The sequence below is a fragment of the Anas platyrhynchos genome, chromosome 5 (assembly GCF_047663525.1).
Source record: "Anas platyrhynchos isolate ZD024472 breed Pekin duck chromosome 5, IASCAAS_PekinDuck_T2T, whole genome shotgun sequence".
Taxonomy (NCBI): Eukaryota; Metazoa; Chordata; class Aves; order Anseriformes; family Anatidae; genus Anas; species Anas platyrhynchos.
This window is the reverse complement of record NC_092591.1, coordinates 8,696,889-8,715,318: the sequence shown is the minus strand read 5'-3', so window position 1 is coordinate 8,715,318 and position 18,430 is coordinate 8,696,889. Positions and strand designations below refer to the sequence as shown.

At 38.1% G+C, this 18,430-nt stretch overlaps 1 protein-coding gene across 3 annotated transcripts in view; it reads right to left on the bottom strand.

Moving 5' to 3' along the window:
* Window positions 1–4,470: 4,470 nt before the first annotated feature.
* JAG2 (jagged canonical Notch ligand 2) overlaps window positions 4,471–18,430 on the bottom strand; it is a 68,143-nt gene continuing 54,183 nt past the window's right edge. For all 3 annotated transcript variants that reach the window (XM_038179858.2, XM_038179859.2, XM_072038219.1), the window contains 8 exons: window positions 17,592–17,619; window positions 16,492–16,577; window positions 13,621–13,734; window positions 13,332–13,447; window positions 11,374–11,619; window positions 10,793–10,924; window positions 9,651–9,807; window positions 4,471–6,758 (listed from right to left, as the gene is read on the bottom strand). In XM_038179858.2, the coding sequence (XP_038035786.2) occupies window positions 6,286–6,758; window positions 9,651–9,807; window positions 10,793–10,924; window positions 11,374–11,619; window positions 13,332–13,447; window positions 13,621–13,734; window positions 16,492–16,577; window positions 17,592–17,619 (1,352 nt within the window). In that variant the 3' untranslated portion in view covers window positions 4,471–6,285. The remainder of the gene's footprint in view (window positions 6,759–9,650; window positions 9,808–10,792; window positions 10,925–11,373; window positions 11,620–13,331; window positions 13,448–13,620; window positions 13,735–16,491; window positions 16,578–17,591; window positions 17,620–18,430) is intronic.

The following is an 18,430-nucleotide window of genomic DNA, read 5'->3' as shown; positions in this document are numbered from 1 at the left end:
GCTGTTCAGTTTGGTCATCCCAACTCAAGTGGCAGAGCACAACTTTGAACAGGGCTTTCACAGGACAGACGGTTGGAGATGTGGACCAGCATCTCTGCATGTGGAGACCAAAAAGGCTGGGACTCTGAATCCCAAGACGTAGGGAGATAAGGGTGTCTGCATTGTAAACCCCAAATGTTGTGGAGACTGTGGGGAAGGGAACAACTGCTTGCTATATTCACAGCACCTTACAGGGGAACAAGTCCACAATAAGCAGAATTTGCTCCGAATTCACACTGCCACTGTGGAGCACATTGCTGACACAGGATGTTGTGGAGGCCTAGAGCATAGAAGGGATGAGATGATGCCATGGAGAAAAGATGACTATTAAACACCTCTGGCCCAGGAAGCCTCTAAATCACTGATTGCCAGAAGCTGGTTGGGTATAAGAAGGACTCACATTGTATTTGCTGATTTTTTGTGCTTTCCCTAGGCATCTTCTGCTGGCCACTGCAGGAAGCGGGACACTAGACTAGATGGACCTTTGATCTGAGCCTGTACAGCTGTTCATTGACTCTACTTCCACCCACAGATAGCGTTCTGTTAATTAGTAGGTGGGGTTACACCCATCGTTATGCTTCCAGCCAGGTGGCCTAGCCTTCAAAGGGTCTTACGCATGCCGCTGCCACAGCAGTTTCCAAACCTGCTCCACAGCTCCCTGCTCAGCCTTCTTTAATACACAGCCTATCGGCACAGCAAATCTGCCACAGGGAGAAGTCCCCTCCAACCCGAGACTCCTTCAGATGGGTGGGAGAACAGATAGGGTAGCAGCTGAGACAGATCTACAAGTTAACGAGTCTCTCCCCACCCAACAGAGCAAAAGGATTTGCATTGGGTTGGGTTTGTGGGTTTAGTTTTTTGGACAGAACATTTGAAAGCAGTATTCTCTCCTGGGAGCCCGTAGCCAGAAAGCAGAGCATGACTCCCTGGCTGTAGTCTTGCATCCTTACAGGATTGTCACATTTACACCAGTCACCCTCCTGCCTTGTCCAGCACCGAGGGAAAGCTTAGTTTGGATTTCAGAAACTCTGATATTCTTTGCATCTATTTGTGGTTATAAAGAACAATATAAATGGAATATCATTAATATGAACAAAAATATAAACCCTCCTAGACACTATTTAAGGTTTCCATGACTTTTTTTTCCCCCACACAGAAACTTTTACAACAATTTTTGTTTTGTTGTTCAGATCACACTAGGGAAGAAACAAGTTCCTCACTTGAATTTCTAGAGACCTGATAATTTTTCCTTCTGACTAGCTGACACACATACTCCTTTCATGAAGATATTGCAAAGTATCTGTTGAGAAGGATGTGATACACTCCTCATAGTTACAGGACCAGGTTGTTCAAATGAACCATTGGTCATTTGTTACTAGCTACAGGAGACATCAAACAGCATTGTTCAGTCTTCGGGGAAATTACACACCCTGTGCAAACCGTGCTGATTGTCTGCAAACAACTGAGTCCTTCCCTCTTACCCCCAGATTTTACTGAACACTGCAAGTGAAAAACTTACCCATTAGATCATGAATCATAGAATCATAGAAGAATCATAGAAGATCATGAAGTTAGCAATGTTTGTAGAAACAGATACCCTAGATAAGGATATTACTTACGTTATTTATGAGCATTTGATTGTAGGCAGATGTTTACAATCAAATGTTTGAAGAGATTTTTTGCACTTAGTTTAAGTCCCTGTCGTGACGAAAACAATCACTTGTAAACAGACATCTGTATAGAGATGCTGTGCGTAAGCATGGGCGCTAGAAAAGGCATGAGCATAGAAAGTGTTTAGTTGTAACTCATTCTGAAGAGGACCTTTCGTTCCTTTATTGTTTTACATGTCTATTCTTTATTCAAAGGCACGATAAATGAAATAACAAGAGGCTATATAGGAAGAGAGTGCTGTAAAGCGCCAAACAGAACGAGAGCAAGATTCACAGAATTTTTCCAAACCAATATTCCTACTAGCAGTGACCCCAATGCCAACTTTACCATTGGCTTTGCTATTTTTCCTTTCTCAACCACCATCCTCCTCCCACACAATAAAACCCACAAAGGTCACAGCTAGCATCCCCACATCAGGCAGTCCAGCTACCCAGGAGGGTTCACAGGTTGCTGCCATGCTACTGCACGTCTGAGAACTCTTCTACAGGCTCATCCTACCTCTGTTGCATCCCAAGGACAATAGTCCATTAGCACCCAAAACCAATGAGACAGACTGCACCTGTAACCTCATTGAATCAAACTCAATGCCCACACAAGTTAACTCCATGCTGCCCCTAGCCCCTTATCCAGCACTACAACTAACACTCTCTGCAGCTTTCAAGGAAGCAGCTAAAATGCCTTTCAGCTTCTAGGTTGTTCCTGAAAAGCATATGGGGGAAGCACTGAGTTATTTTGCTATACAAGTTAACTTTCCATCCAAGCACAGTTTGATCAAAAGAGGACTAATTACACAGTCCTCTTGGAGAAGAAAAAAACAGCCAAAAGGATTAAACTCACCAAGTGTTTCAGATTAGCATCAGAGAGCATTGAAAAAGCAAAGTTAGCCTGGAACTACTCATAAGTTTAGAAAAAATCTCAAACGTGCCTGTTTCTAAGTTGTTCTCATTACTTAGCTTTTGCAACAGCCCTTTCAGGAGTAATGCAATGCTTAGCACACCTGAGAAAACCTGCACCAGCAAGAAGTTGAGATGCACAAGTTCAACACCTTATGTAAAATGTCAAAAAGAAACAAAGCTACAGAGTAAGGATGTATAAGGCATGGGGAGAAGGCATGCAATTAATGTAAGAGCAGCGTAGAAATAAAATCTGTAAAAAATCTTGGTAAACTCTACAAATCGGTTTACTTTTTGTTCATCCTCTTCATCATCTTATTTTATTCACCCCATGCTACATAGCTTGTGCTGGTCACCATATGAAGGTAGCATGAAATAACTCTTGGTTTTGGCAGATAACAGGTACTACTGATATTCACGCTAGTTTCACAATGCCATGTGAGAGCAAGGGTCAGGATCTGGAACCTTCGTGAGGGCTGATACCAGCCATCAGGGACGCTCGGAGCCTTTGGTTAGAATGGTTGATGAGCCAACTGCAGGTCTGACATCAAACTGTCACCCAGTTACTTTATTTACCAATTCAATAATATATTAAAAAACAGAGCTAACATCTTCAGGATCAGTGAGCTAGCTCGCTCCTGCACAACAGCAACAGCCTTACTATACAGATTTTGATCCATTATTTCTCCATTTCCATACGGCAGTAACACCCACCACGTTTATCCACATTCATGTAAAAACCTGACAAGAAGCATTCTCTCTGTCTTCAGTACATGGCATCAAAGACTCCTCTCTGCAGGAGGTACTCACAAATACTGCAGCCTCAGCTTATCTTACAGAACAATGAATTTCATCGCTCCCACTATTGCTAGGGAGCTAATGACAATCACTAGTTTTTTTCCAAGTTGATTTTAGAAAGTAATAGCTGAGAAAGTGTTGGTTCCTTGCCTCATCTTTGGATTTCCACAGCCCCATGAGCCTTTCTTCAACAACAGGAGACATGTTTGAATAGTTGAAGCTTGGAAATCAAAAGGTAATTCAAAAAGTAATGAAAGAATTTGATTTTGAGAACTGACTTTGTAGCCAGGAACTTAAAAACAGCTCTCAGAGCTTAGAGACAGTTCTCACTCATCAAGGTAAAGACAAGCCAATGCCCTAAGGAAAAACCCTAGGGAAAATAATGAAATAGCTATGATGACTGGAATCCTAGTCTCTAGGATGCTGTTTCTGAGGTTGGTAGCTAAAAGAAAAAAATCAGTATTTATATTCCATATCTCCTTGTACAAAAGTTCAGCTTTCATGTAGGTTTTTGTCATAAAAGTCATTTAAGTCACCATAAGAAACAGGCACAGACCTACTTAATTAAAATTGGAGCATGAGAAGACTAGAGCTTGAACAGTTACAGAATATAGAAAGGAGTTAGTTAAAAAAAAATCCACATCACTTTGGCAAGAGCGTTCCAAGCTGTTTCATGCTTGACAGCCCTCTTATCACCCAAGGAAGCAAACTGATACCACTAGACAAGCCTCTGCTCAGCAGCTGGGAGGAGAGCCATTTCTAGAAAGGCACATGGGCAATAGCTGCCAGCAAAATCAGCTGCTGTACTCTGCAAGGGGCAGCACAGAGAATCCCAGTTTAAGCAGTAGAGGTGTCTGTGCCTCTAGACCACCTCCTGTACAAAGGGCTACTTGTGTAGTAGTGGGCAAAGGACAACGCTGCCAAGTTGGCTCAGGAAATACCAACAGGAACAAAGGCCATAAGCGAAGGTTAGAGGAAGTACCAGGTATTAAATCAGGACTTTCACTGCTCATTCATTTTGCCTCATCAGATCAGAGCTTCAAGTAACCAAAGCAAACACAATGTGAAGTATCTTACACACAATGAGGGAATCATTTTATTAGATTATGGAAGACAGCAGCATTACAGTACAAAAAGTTACAAGAGTAGCAGAAAAAAAGTGTTTTTGGTTTAAATACTCAGGATTATACTGGGGAACATGAGAAGGATAGTACCCTTTTCTAAACTAACTCCTAAACCAGGTTATCAAAATAAGTTTTGAATATTCAGCACAAGTAAAAAAGTTACAACAAACATCATTATAAAATGCTTTAATAAATAGTTTCTTTTCTGAAAGTTTTTTTTAAGAACATGTCAAACAAAAATGTACTAAAACAGAAGATCCTGCAAAGCAAATCGTGTGTTCCTGTATAAAATAACTGATTTCAAAACATTCATGTTTACATTGTTCATGGGCCAGAGTTTACACTCAAACATCCGCTCCTCTCACTGGTAGGGTAACTAGGTGTATGTAGTGTTATGCTTCTTCAGTAATTAAAATAAATGTACAGTTTGCCCAGTTAATAGCAATAATAAAGCCTAAAAAAAATGCACAAGTCTTCCATTACAAATAACCATTTCTAATGAGGTACTCCCATCTTCTGAGCTTGCCAGCCTTTTTTTTTTTTTTCTTTAGAGCAAAAGATGAATAAAGCACAACAGAAACAAGATTGAGGAAAATATTGTTCCCTTCATTAGGCCTGTATTTAAACGCAAAAAAGTAATACCACATGTAATTAACATATTCACAAAAGAAAAAACAATGCCTCACTATGTTGGTACTGTACAGTAGATGCACCCGTTAGTGTTCTTGAGATGGGCTGAACATGGGGATAAACAAACATTTCTGGATCTATTTACATGTAAGTGGTTATGTTCCTATGTAAATACAAATGACCAACAGATTCCTAACATTGATTGTATTAACATCATTTTCTAATCTGGACATAATACCAAAAAAAAGTCTTATAAACTGCCATAAAACCTCCTTTTCTGTAACATAAATTAAAAGGAATGACATGTAAAAAAAGACCAAAATATTTAAGTTATTAAATCAAATATACAGAGTGATTCATTTAATATGTACATATTTACAAAAAAGCACTTTCACTATTAGAAAATAAACTGTGTCAGTTGGGGAACCTAGAGTTCTCACAATTTTACTATATTGATATGGCAGTCTTTGACAGTTGCTATAGAAAAAGTTTAATCTCAAGGCACTTGTCACATGCTTCAATACTGCAATTCTAAAGGAATTCAACAGAAATAAAAAGGCCACTTTTAAACCACAGTTGAAAGATCTCTATAATTTTTTTGTTCCTATTACAAAGTGTGTAAGGCAAATTTGGAAAAAATCTTACAGAAGCTACTAACGTAACAAGTGCAGTGAGCTGCCATTAATAGAGATTCAAAGTCAAGAAAGCAGTTTAAAGTTCACAATTTCCTCAACCAGGAGGTTTTAAAGCCACCATTAAATTAGAGCAAGTAATAAAAAGAAATACATTCTGTAAACAGTGTACAGTCTTTTGTAATAAACTTTACACATATTGAAAATACAACCTCTCCTCTGCCACACAGCGAGTGTATTATAAGTAAACTTTACAAAAATAGCAACTATCAAAGATTACTCATTTTTTCATCTGACAGTCATTGAATAATTTATACAAGGCTAAAGAAACAAAATAAATTTTATTTATTATTATTTTTATTTATTTTTTTTACGCAAAATAAAGAAACTATGAACATTTGACTCCAGATATTTTTAGTCCTTGATGCAAAGTGGAGATGTCAATTTTTCCCCTCCCCAGTAAGTGTAGGCGCAGTCTGCCTACATTCCAAATACAGATTAGTCTCTACTGCCTTCAAAGTTTGATGCATTCACATTTTTTACAGATCTGTTGTCCATTTTGCCTATTTGATGGGATTTCTTTACCGGACTGCTCTCTGATGTATCAGATGCCTTTGTTGGCAAAGGCTTTGCGAGTTTGTGAGAGAGGAATTTGTCCATTTCCTCATCTCTTTCCTCCTCTTCATCCTCCTCTTCCTCATACTCTACATACTCCTCTACTGCATCACAAGTTCTTTTTTGAGGAGATATGAAGTTTTTGCATTCATAACGAATGTCTTTGTTACTGTAAGATCTGTCTATAGGATTTCTTATGGGATTCAAAGGCGCCCACTGGTTATTGGCACCCTCTTCTCGGGGAGGACGACTTCTTTCTCTCTCTTTTCTTCTCTTCCGAGTCCACCACACACAGATGATTATACAAGTCAGCCATACAATGCTAAATACCGCACAAAGAATTGGAACCAAATAATCTAGAGGGCAAATAAAAAAAAAGTCTTGAGTTAATGGAACTAGTTATACAGCACTGAGCAGCTGCAAGAGAAATATCCATACAAAGCTCTAGGTTAGTCCTAGAAAGATTTTTTAGTAACTCTGTTAGGTCCTAGAAAGATTTTGAAGAAAGAAGGATGTCATTGCTGCACAACAGCATATATCTGAATACACTAGATTGTCAAGAAAGACTCTTTACAAAAATAGTGAAGTTAGACTTTGCCCTGCTTAATGATGGGGGAACACCTGAGATGTTTTTCCCCTCGAAAGGACAAACTTGCTATATAAACAGCATCTTCATTCAAGTACCCAAGCCTAGTTGGCCCAGAAAACCTCAGTAATGACTCTGAGAAGAAACAAACTGTTTTTGTAGGATGGAAGCAGAATGAAGAATATTATCCCTCTAATTTGCCCCTGAAATAGCATATTTCTGATGCAAATGCCAGTGCTAGGTATCCTATCAGAAGAGTTCCTTACCATCAAGTTCTCCTGTATTTATGTGCTACCCACCTCTTACCTGAATGTTTTTGTTTGTTTTTGTGTGCATGTGTTTTTTGTTTTTTTTTTTTTTAAATATTTAACCAAATAAGTCAGGCAGTTTTTAGGATGGTCCACCAGTTTTACTTCCCTGTAAAATCCTTACTTCAATTTCTCCTACAAATATGGTATATACCAGAATGTTGTCACTAGATATGAGAACATTCACTGCTCAATGAGTAAGCAAAAGGATTTGATGCAACTGCTTTTCCCCCAGTTCCCTTATCACAAATCCCATTAGTGTTGTCCAAGCCACACAGATGGATTATTCTTCTGGGAAACAATTTCTGAAGATCTGACAGTTATTTGTCTGTCTTTTTCAAGGGCTTTATTACTAGAACAGAATATTCTTTTCTGCTAAGCAAGAATTCATGCATTGTAAGTAGTAAGACATCAGGTGCTTTGCTTTTATAAAGACAGGAGGGCTTAACAGCTCTGCAGACACACACAGTCCAAACTACAGTTTTGGCCTCTAATCTAAATAGAAGTTTTCTGCAGTTTTGAGACAGTTACTTACAGAACAACCTGCTAGTTGCTGTACAGGCAACTGCTTCAATGCCATGGTCATTCATTCCAACTTTAAAATGTCTTCTGAACATATTCTAGTGTGAAGATGATGGTATGCATGATCTGACATGCTCAAGCATTTCCTTCTAGTACAGGAAAGGGGTTTGCCTCATGAGATTTAAAGTCATAGTTTAGCATGCTAGTGAAAGACTGTGCTCTTAATAATAACTGTTATTCTCTCTCCATTTTCCATAAGCAGTCTAAACTGCTTATGTGGTGGTGGGAACAACTTAAGAAAAGGAGCTCTTCATACCAGCTTCAAGTAAAAAAAAAGATTCTTATGCAAAGAATAGTCTCCATAAGATCCAAATGAAGATTTTTTTTTTTTAATTTTTTTAAGCCAGAGGAAATTGATGAAGTATTTAAATAATCATCTCCATCTGGACACTTGAGCATCCCACAGAAATCAGTCTTAAAGATATAGGGCTTTGCACCAATGTTTTGTGGTAGGTTTACACCTGCCACACCTAATTAAAGGTGTCTAATTAAAGGGTAAAAAATAAAACAAACCAAAGACCATGAGAGACCAGGCTACAGTTTACTTTTTCAGAGTCCAGTTAAAGAACGGGGGACCACTGGTCAATATTGAGCATCCACAGTGAAATGAGTCTAGAAACATCTTACAGCTAGTGCTTGTGAATAAAGTCAAAGACTTCGCGCTTTCTCAGAGAATCTTTGGATTTCATTGATGCAGAAGTAAAAGTAATCCCAACTCTTTCCCCAGAATTTAATGCACAATCAGAACAGAGAAGCTGAAGTATTTCAGAATCACAGCTCAGTTATCATCTATAACATTCCTGTTGACGACAAAAACAAAGCTAGTAGCCTTCTTCAGAAGAGCTAAGGAAATACTACATTTGCCAAGGCTTTAACAGATGAAAGGCATTCCCCTAAAGGGAAAACATAAAGGAAATGGAACCAGGCAATTTACTCATTGTTTTGACTATGGTTGGAAGATCTTCCAGAAGATTATCTGGGGAGGTCTAAGAAAGTTGGGAGGGTCTCCAACATTTGTAAGAGTTCCACTCTGAAGCTCTTTAATCAAACTGCAGCCCACCAGGGGTCCTTCAGAAAACTTTCTCCTGCCTCCCCCAGACAGGAAAAGTACAAGGAACACAGACACACAGAACTTCAGCTGTTCATTTTGGCACATCTCTTGGACAGACAATACTGAGAGATGAAGGTATCTCCAATCACACCATACCCTTGTTAAGGGGAATGTATGTTACAGTTTAAACCAGCTGTGCACTACTGATAAACATGAAGGAGAACAAAGTTTTGTATTACCATTGTCAAGTACTGAAAGATCCTAGACATCTAACTCCTGCTAAGGTAATACATAAACACTTCAGAAGAGACTTGGTATCACACTATATCCACCCCTGTTCCCATGTTTTCAGTACCTCACATCTTCAGTTTCTATAGTGCAGCAGCACCAAGGTCTGAGGTTTGGTTAAGGTTAATGTAGGAAAATCAGAAAGGATATGAAAACAAGTACTCCTGATCTGGTGGAAGGTATGCTTAGGATAGAAAATGGGGTTAGAAATAGTGGCAATAGCAGGTAGGGACATAATCCATAACATGGTATCAAGTTTAACCTAGCACACAAGCACAGACTCTTGATCTTAAAGCCACTTTCCTCTTCAGTTAGCAATAGCAATTGAAGAAACAACCTGGTCTACCATTTTCCCCACAGAGAGACAAGACACTGACAGCAGGGAATAGAAAACACTTGAACACACACAGGATGGGTGCATTGGGAACCTTACCTGATGATGAATTCCCAACAACTATGGTCTCTACTTTAACTTCAGTTACTGCCAACATAACAGTGCTGTTCTGCCGCTTGGTGATGGCATTTACAATTGTATTAGCAGCATTCTGTATGAGACTATTATCTTGTTCATCTCGATGTGGGACAAAAGACTAAAAGGCAGGGAAGGTGAAAAAACAATTACTGCAGTCACCTAGGCAAAACATTGCAATTTTTAAATTTAACTCTATCTTATTTGAGTTCTGTGGCTTGAGTTTACCAGACAGAAGTTAGAAACCTTTAAGTATTCTGTAGCAATATCATGAATATCTTTATTTGAACTGCAGATGCAGTGTCAGGCTTGGTTGGTAACATGCCTACTTGCTAATCCAGCATATCTCAAAATGCAGCTGACTTCCATGTCACTTACACCGCTGAGCTAAACTTAGTTATAGTTTGAAGCACTTCAAGACGTGTGGATTATCTAGATAGAAGCCTGGAGTAATAACAGTCTGCTCTATTTATACCATACAGTTTACTTCTTGCATCATGGCTCAGCATGTTCTTTACAATACTGGCAGAGACAGTCCAGCTTCTGCCTTGACAAACACTTTAATATGAAAATTAATTCTTTATTTGGAAACTACTCAATAGAGAAGCATTGAGTGACTGAGCTATAAATGCCTTCAAAGCACATCTTTAGCTCAGTATGGCAACAATCACTCTCACCTACTTAACTTGCATCTTCTTCAACTTAACACTTATGCTTAGTGAACATCCCGAAGCAGTCATACTAAATGGCAAGTACCAACTTTTTTACACTGCAAAGATCAAATCCAGCCATCTGCAACAATCTCCCCACTGAAAAGGTCAAAAGCCCAAGATTTGATAGAGCAGGTAGGCACCTGTTCACTAATTTAGGCTGAACTAGTCCTCAGAATTACTTTATCAGCAGATTGTGGTCACCTTCTATCATTAATGAAGCTTGTAATCCAGATATCTAGCAGTATAGGAAATTCCATGAGATCACAAAATCACAGTACAGTCAGCCTAGGCCACAGATTGCAACATCTGTATTGAAATGAAACAAGCTTAAACAACCTCTTCCCCTGCTCAAACTAATGACAACATATACACACACACACATCTCATACTTACAATAGCAACTTCCACTGCATTCTCTGTGGAGTATGACAGATCACATAATATTATCAAAGTTCTGTCCCTAGAAACAGTCCTAGTAGCTGGTAAATATCGAATTTCAGAACAGATATTTTCAGTTGTAGTGCCCTGTTAGAAGCAATGGAGATCACATGACTTTAGTTCAAGTCAAAATTAGCACAAAATAAACACCTCCGCAGTTTCTGCTGTTACTGAGACCTGATGAAGGGGACAAATAAGGCAGGCAAGAAATGGCAGAAAAGTGAGGAACAGTTTTTGAATGAAAGGCAAGAAGCTGCGCTTATATGACTGTCCTAGTACAGTCTAAACCCAGCTTGTACTGTAAGAAGCAATTTATTTGAAATTAAAATATATATATATATATTCAGTAGAAACCCTAACTTTACCTTGCCCTTTAGGCAAAATTTATAACTGAAGTCTAAGAATAAAATTTGCAAGTTGATGACAGCAAGGAGTTGTGTTATAAATATTAATCTTCTATTCCCCAACACAGAAGATATATTAAATATAGAAATGTATAAAACATATTCCCATACTTGATTAATAATTATTCTCACCTGGGGGACTTTGTTTCCATTAAAAATTAAAGTAATCCTAGCACAGTCATTGTCCAAGTATCCTGAATTAGGTAGACACTTGATATTGGCAGGCAGAGGTTCAGAGGCACTGCATTCTCCCCAGTCAGTACATGGTGGCTGAAAACATTTCATATACTTCTCCTGGCATTCTTGACCCATGGGACACTGGGTATTTGAATTATCCCAGTGTTTGTGTAACAGACAAGGTTTTTTCCCACACCACACCTAGAAATTCAGAACAAAAAAAGTACTGTTACAGTTAATTGGTCTTATGCATCAAATCAAATAAGCTATTCACTAAGATGGTCATGATCTACTACTAATTGCAAAGTACTTATTTCGATACTGCTATAGTCTTAGTAGAAGATGGAGTTGCTCTTCCAGGAAGAGTGGATGTTTTGTATTGGCTAAAGAGTAAACTGAGCAAAGATTACCCAAGATACTGGTGATACTGAGAGGCTTCCAGATTAATCCCACATGATTTCAAACCATATGGAAGTTCAGACTTTTTTTAAGCTAGTCATCTAGGCTTCTTTTATATTCTAGAAATAAAAACCTCCCCAAGGTTTCATTTCCCTTCAATTTTTATACTAAGATCCTTGCTACAGAATGCTGAAGACATTAAGGAATGACAGATCAGTAATAACCACTGACATTTCGACCACTCTTCCAAGAAAATAGTATGCCAGCACCCCCAACTTACTGAGGGATAGCAAGCTTCCAAACACCACTCCACTTTATGATGCACCTTTGTGAAGCATATAAAATGCTATACAGCTATTCATTTATTAATGTATGGATTTCTTAAAGCACCATGAACAGCAAGAAAACATTCATTCCACTACACATGAAAGAACCAAACAATATGAGTAACTTGTTATCACTGCACCATTTGTTTGCCTCAAAGCTGTGTGCTGCCACCCTATACGCATCCTTAAGTCTCCCTCCACAACAGGAAGCATATTTCTGCAGTTGTAGTTGCCATCACGTACTGTTCCCCTTTGAAGGCATCTCAAACTTCAAACTCACAACACCATAAAGACTAAAAATAGTATTTTTAAATTATTACATGCAAGATACAGTTATTTCCTAGCCTACAGGGCATACCTACCTAATAAAAAACCATGAAGGCTGAACAGATCAGCAAGATCCAGGCTTTTAAACTGGTGCTTCCAATGAAACACCTGGGAGACTGCCAGGTGAGGCAGTGTCATAAGTACTATTAGCGCTCATCTCAAACCACCCACCTAGCCTTACAACTTGTAAGCAGCACTGATCTTGTTTTTCTCCAACTGTGATGTAAAGCTGCACAGGCACCACAAATCCACTGAGGTATCACAGCATGGCTGAAAGGTCTGCAGCACATACACTAACGTGTTCTATATGAATTTAAACTAGTCATATGGCTTCTAAGTCACAACCACAAACATATAGTCCATAATAAATATACAAAGACTACAATTAGTCAATTCATAAGTCTACTGAAGGACAACACAAAGACAAAGATTGCCCACTGAAGAAACTGTTTTTCTTCCTCCACATCCTTTACCTTGGAATTAAGGTTTCTCGGAATTAAGTCTAATACCATGTTTGCAAGGCTTTGGCAGAGATTATTTTTTTTCTAAAATCATTTCAAGGATCATTATTCTATTCCCATTCATATTTACTTTTCTGAAAAAAAAAAAAAAAAGTGCCTGTCTGCTTCTAAAGAGCTTGTTCTAGCAGGTAGAGGGTAGGACAATAGCTTATCATTATAAAGCCAATCCCGTAGGTGTTTTTACAGGAAGTCCTTGCACACAGAAAAGGACATTCTGTAGGTGTGCTATGCAGGAGTCTTGATGGAAAAGAGAGACTAATTTGTGCATGAAGAAATACTAACTTGTATGTGAAGTATGTTTCAGCCAGAAGGATATAAGAAAGCAGGTTAAAATAACTACCTTGGTGCAGTCAATACGGCCATCCAAGCAGTGACAGTTGTTGCATTCTTGATCCCACCTGCTGCCATGAGGAAACGTCATTCCTTTAAGCCAGCAAGGCTTTCCAATTCCAATCACTACAGAAAGAAACAGGCACTTAACTCAGTTACTGACACTACAAATATCTAAATAATAAGAAAAACTTGCTGCTTATTCAGACCATTGCATATAAACTCTATACTAACTACAATTGTAAATTGTACCCAATTGTTTTTTGGGGGCAGAGGTCGATAAGTAGATATAGAAATACCTTCTTGGCACCTAGGACCAACTCTTCCAGGGGGACAAGTGCATCGGTATCCATTGATTTCATCTATACAAGTGGCACCATATCCACAAGGGGAAGACTGGCATTCATCAATATCTAGAGAGAAAATAGGAAAACTCAACAGCGAGAACATAAAGCATTGTAATCAAACATTTACTGGGATGTAATCTGACAATACCTGCTTTTCTAACATGCAAGAGTTTGGCTTCAGAATTAATCATCTTAATTGGAATTATTCTTATAATTCCATCCTAATTGAAACTTTGGTAATCAAAACAGCAATCTTATGCTGACTCATCTTACAGAGCAGAGGTGTTGGACAGCTGTAGGTGCTAATGTCTTCTCCACACACAGCTAATGTCAGAACAGGATGTGGGACTGTAGTCCTAGTGTCTGCCATTTAGACTTCATAGAAAATCACATGCTTTCAGGAGATTATCATAGTGCAAGAAACGAACAATAAATTGGTTCAACAGTGTCCCCCCAAAAAATTACAAAGGAGTTTCTTACAGCAATACAATCTACCATGAAGAGGAAAAATATAGTTTGTTACAGACATTTGATACAACTTCCCAATAACTATGAAATAGCAAGTAGATTCATTTAGCACACAGCTACTTAGCACAACAGCATCTCAAACAACCTTCAAAGATTCACAGACTTATAGAAATCTAATGAAAAAAGGCAGAATCATAGAATTACGCAGGTTGGAAAAGACCTTTAAGATCATCTAACCCAACTTTTAATCTAGTACTGAAGTCCACTACTAAATCATGCTGCTAAGTCCTAAGCCTACACATTTCTTGAAGATCTCCAGGGATGGTGACTCAACCGTTTCCTTGGGCAGCATGTTCCAACACTGCACAACCCTTTCAGTAAAGGAATTTGTCTAATATCCAAATCTAACCTCCCCTGCCTGACACAATTTGAGGCCACTTCCCCTAATCTCATCACTTGATGCTTGGGAGAAGAGCCCGACCCCCACCTTGCTATTGCCTTCTTTAAGTAACTGCATAGCACAATTTGCACCCTCCCCCAACTCCTTTTCTCTAGGAGAAATACCCTCAGATCCCTCAGCCACTTCTCCTGGGACTTGTGAAGCAAGAAGCACTGCCCATCCAGATGCACAAAGTATTTGTCATCCTGGATAAGTGAATAACACTAATTTATGCAAAAGCCTACCAATAGAAGTAAAAGAACAACCTGCCAATTTGCAAGCTACAGCCAGCTGCTTCATTTTTGACCTTAACTGTTCTCTCCCAAGACATATATCAAAGGTTTAATAGATTCATTTAGGTTGGAAAACACCCAACCATCAAGTCCAACCATCAACTAACGCTACAAGTCCACCACTAAACCACATCTCTAAGCATCATGCCCACGTGTTTCAAGTATCTCCATGGAAAGTGACTTCACCGCTTCCCTGGACAGCTAGTTCCAACGCCTAACCCCCTCTTGAAACCCCACTCCAATCCCACAGAAAAACTATTTAAACACCAATTCTTAGTTGATACGGACTATCAGTTCATCTTCTGTGTTTACAGGACTAGAGTTAGTCTCATTATTAACACCACAATTGCTTTCTGTTACCTGTATAGGCAACAGAAACAAACAACAAATAAATGAACATGAGCCAAAGAGCTTTTGGTTCTATTCTAGCTCCCTTCAGAACCACTCCATGACAAAGTACCAGCAAAATTCAGAAGCATCTAAACTACAGGGTTTGATTACTCCTTCCTCCTCTATTCAAGCTATGTTAAAGACCATCTAAATGGCTGTTAATTCTTACTGTTATCAGCATCCCATAATAGGCGTTTGTTAGAGCTACTTCCTTTGTTTACAACTTTCTAAACAAGGAAAAAATAGTCAGCAACCCCATTACAAATACACAGCATTTGTCTTTGACTACAAGTAGTCCTCTCTGCATTTCACATCTGGAGAAGGACAGTTCAACATCCCTGAGTGTCTGCATGTAATTACACATACATAATTATCTGCCCTCTCTGGTTCTACATCCAGAGATTACTAACTCAAATCTACTGCCATAAGTGCTACAATCAACTTCTGACTAGAAGTGTCAGCTCATTTACTATCTGCAAGAATGAGAATGGAATCTCTACCTAAAAGAACAACCTACTACTGCAGTGGCAGGCCAAAGCCTAATAGCCTCAAAGTCTGATTTACCCAAGGTAAAATTATGTAAGAGTAAATATATTTAGATCAAACTAGTAGTATTCAGAAGTATTTAATTAAAAACACAAAAAGACATACAAACTCCTCCACAACATTTAAATGCAGTCTTCAGGTCCTTTGTTTCCTCCTTTTTTTCAGCCTCTAGTGAAAATTGCCATGTAACAGGTTAGTTTTATAGCTTTGAAAGAGCCTTTACCGTATTACTTGCAAAATGCTGTGCTCCACTACCTGTATTCATGTGCTCCTCCTATTTTGTTTTCATTTGAGATATCCCAGTGGATTTTAGTTTCTATTTTTTTAGTTTCTAATGTTAAATGGTACACTTAATGCGTTATCTTTAATGATGAATTGCTTATCAAGAAAAATACTAAATGATAATAAACTCCTATAAACCACTCCAGACCCTTCAGAAATGCCTGACAAAAAGCAGCGGCAAAGTACAATTTAAGCCAAGTCACTTCAGTTGCATTTAATGAAATAAAGAAAGGAACAGGAACTGCCATTGTTTGCAAGGTAAGTACTAGTGCCTGACTGACCCAGTTGGCTTCTTTATTTGGAATTCAGCTGACCTAATGCAAAAAGGATTTAAGGGTTCTTCTGATTTGTGTGCTGGAATGGTGCAACCTTTTAGGTCATTATTCATATAGGTACTTTACTTACTAATTCTGCAGTCAGGACCAGCAAATCCAGGTGCGCATTCACATCGGAACCAATTCACACCATCGACACAGATACCTCCGTTGTAACTGTAAAAAATAAACATATAATTACACCAGTTGTTCTCAGGTTACATTCACAAGTCTAAAGATGAACGAAAAACATAGGTTCCTCACATTGCCTGTTCAAATGCAAATTTCTATCGTCTCTATTCATGGGACTTTCTCACTATTCAAAGAATTACAAAGTCCCTAATTCATAATACTAGTCTAGGCTCAAGCTATTGTTTCAGTGGTCTCTAATTAAAGCTTTGTTAATTAAACCTGCTGCTGCTGTTCAGGGGAACAACCTATTTCATCATTTGAAAAAGCATACTGTTAGATAAAACTGCTTTGTAAGTTACCTGTTGAACCAAAAACATCTACAAAAACATGCATGGGGAAGAACATCAACAGATCTCAAGGAGATAAAGCAACCCTAAAAAGCTAATACAGAGCCAGAACCTCTGGAATTTATTTGAAATGCAATAACCCCTACTGAATGCATCAGAGGTTGACAACAGGGAAAGATAAGGTAGATAGTTTGCTTAATCCACGTGTCAGTATTTTTCCTCTTAAGCCATAAACAAACTTCTATGTTTAACACTCCTAATATATCTCCCCCCAAAAATTAGTATTTTAAAAACTCATTTATACAGAGTATTTGATCTAACCGTAGGTTTTTTTTATATTTGTCTAAAACTATTTGCTGTAGATTAACAAGTTTTGATTATTTTTCAATTCTTATTCTAAAACTCAGTTGTAGATACTTGAGATGTTATCAAGTCTGATTCATTTCACACTATAGTAAGTCACCAGTCAGTTCTGGCATGAGAACTACACTCTGAAATACTTTGTTCATATATGAATCAGCTCAAGATCATTCTGTGGTCTTTGCTGCTGTGAAGAAATAGATAAGGCACAACACTAAGAACTGTTTTAAGACTTACAAAGGCTGGCTTCAATTATTTTAGGGCAGAATTTGTTCTAATCTAGAATAGAAATCCATATTACTGTGCTGTCTTATTTTCACAATAGGTAAAGAATTGTAATTCTCATACTTACCATGGATGAGGGTTGCAGTCATTGGTATCTATAAATAAGAAAATAGACTAACATCAGACTAAAATAACTGACATTTTCTAGCATACAATATTATAATTTAGAAGACAACGAAAGCAAAAAGTTCAAAAAGATTCCTTCTACATACACACTTGCAAAAAAAAAAAGTTCAATTAGACCTAAGAGACTTAAGAAATACCTTACATTTTCTGAAATTAGTCATAAGGTCTTACAATTTCTGCATATTCAACACCATGGACTGGTAAGTAGAATGATGGCAACATAACAGGAATAAAACACGGTATTTATTGCAGTAGTAGTTCCTAGCTCAAACAGCCTCTAAAAGCTTTTTAAAGGATTCCTATTACTTTAGCAATTCATACATATGTATACAACAGTCAGATTTCTTAAGCAAATCTTTCACATTATAAATAATTCTGAATTATTTGTTAGCATTTACACTGGTACTGTAACCTTTAAAACAGCTCATTAGGGCATACATCAGTACGACAATAATTTCAGGGTAAACTTAAAGTAAAAACAGATCTCAGATGTAGGCTTCTGTTATGCCTTGAAACAAAAAAAGAAGAGCTGCAAGCTTTGTTCCACCTAACTAATTCATTGTGTTGACAAGTCAAAGCAATTAATAACTATCCTCAAAGAAAGTAGCTGTATATGATGGAATATGCACCACCACCTTACTTTCCAGATACTTTTCATTATTAAATATACAGAGCAAAACAATCCCAGAGATACTTGATCCCAAAGATTATTTTTCTCTAAGAGGCTGGATATCATATTTTGGCAGAGAATAGTGGCAAAAAGAAACACGGCAAGTTCTT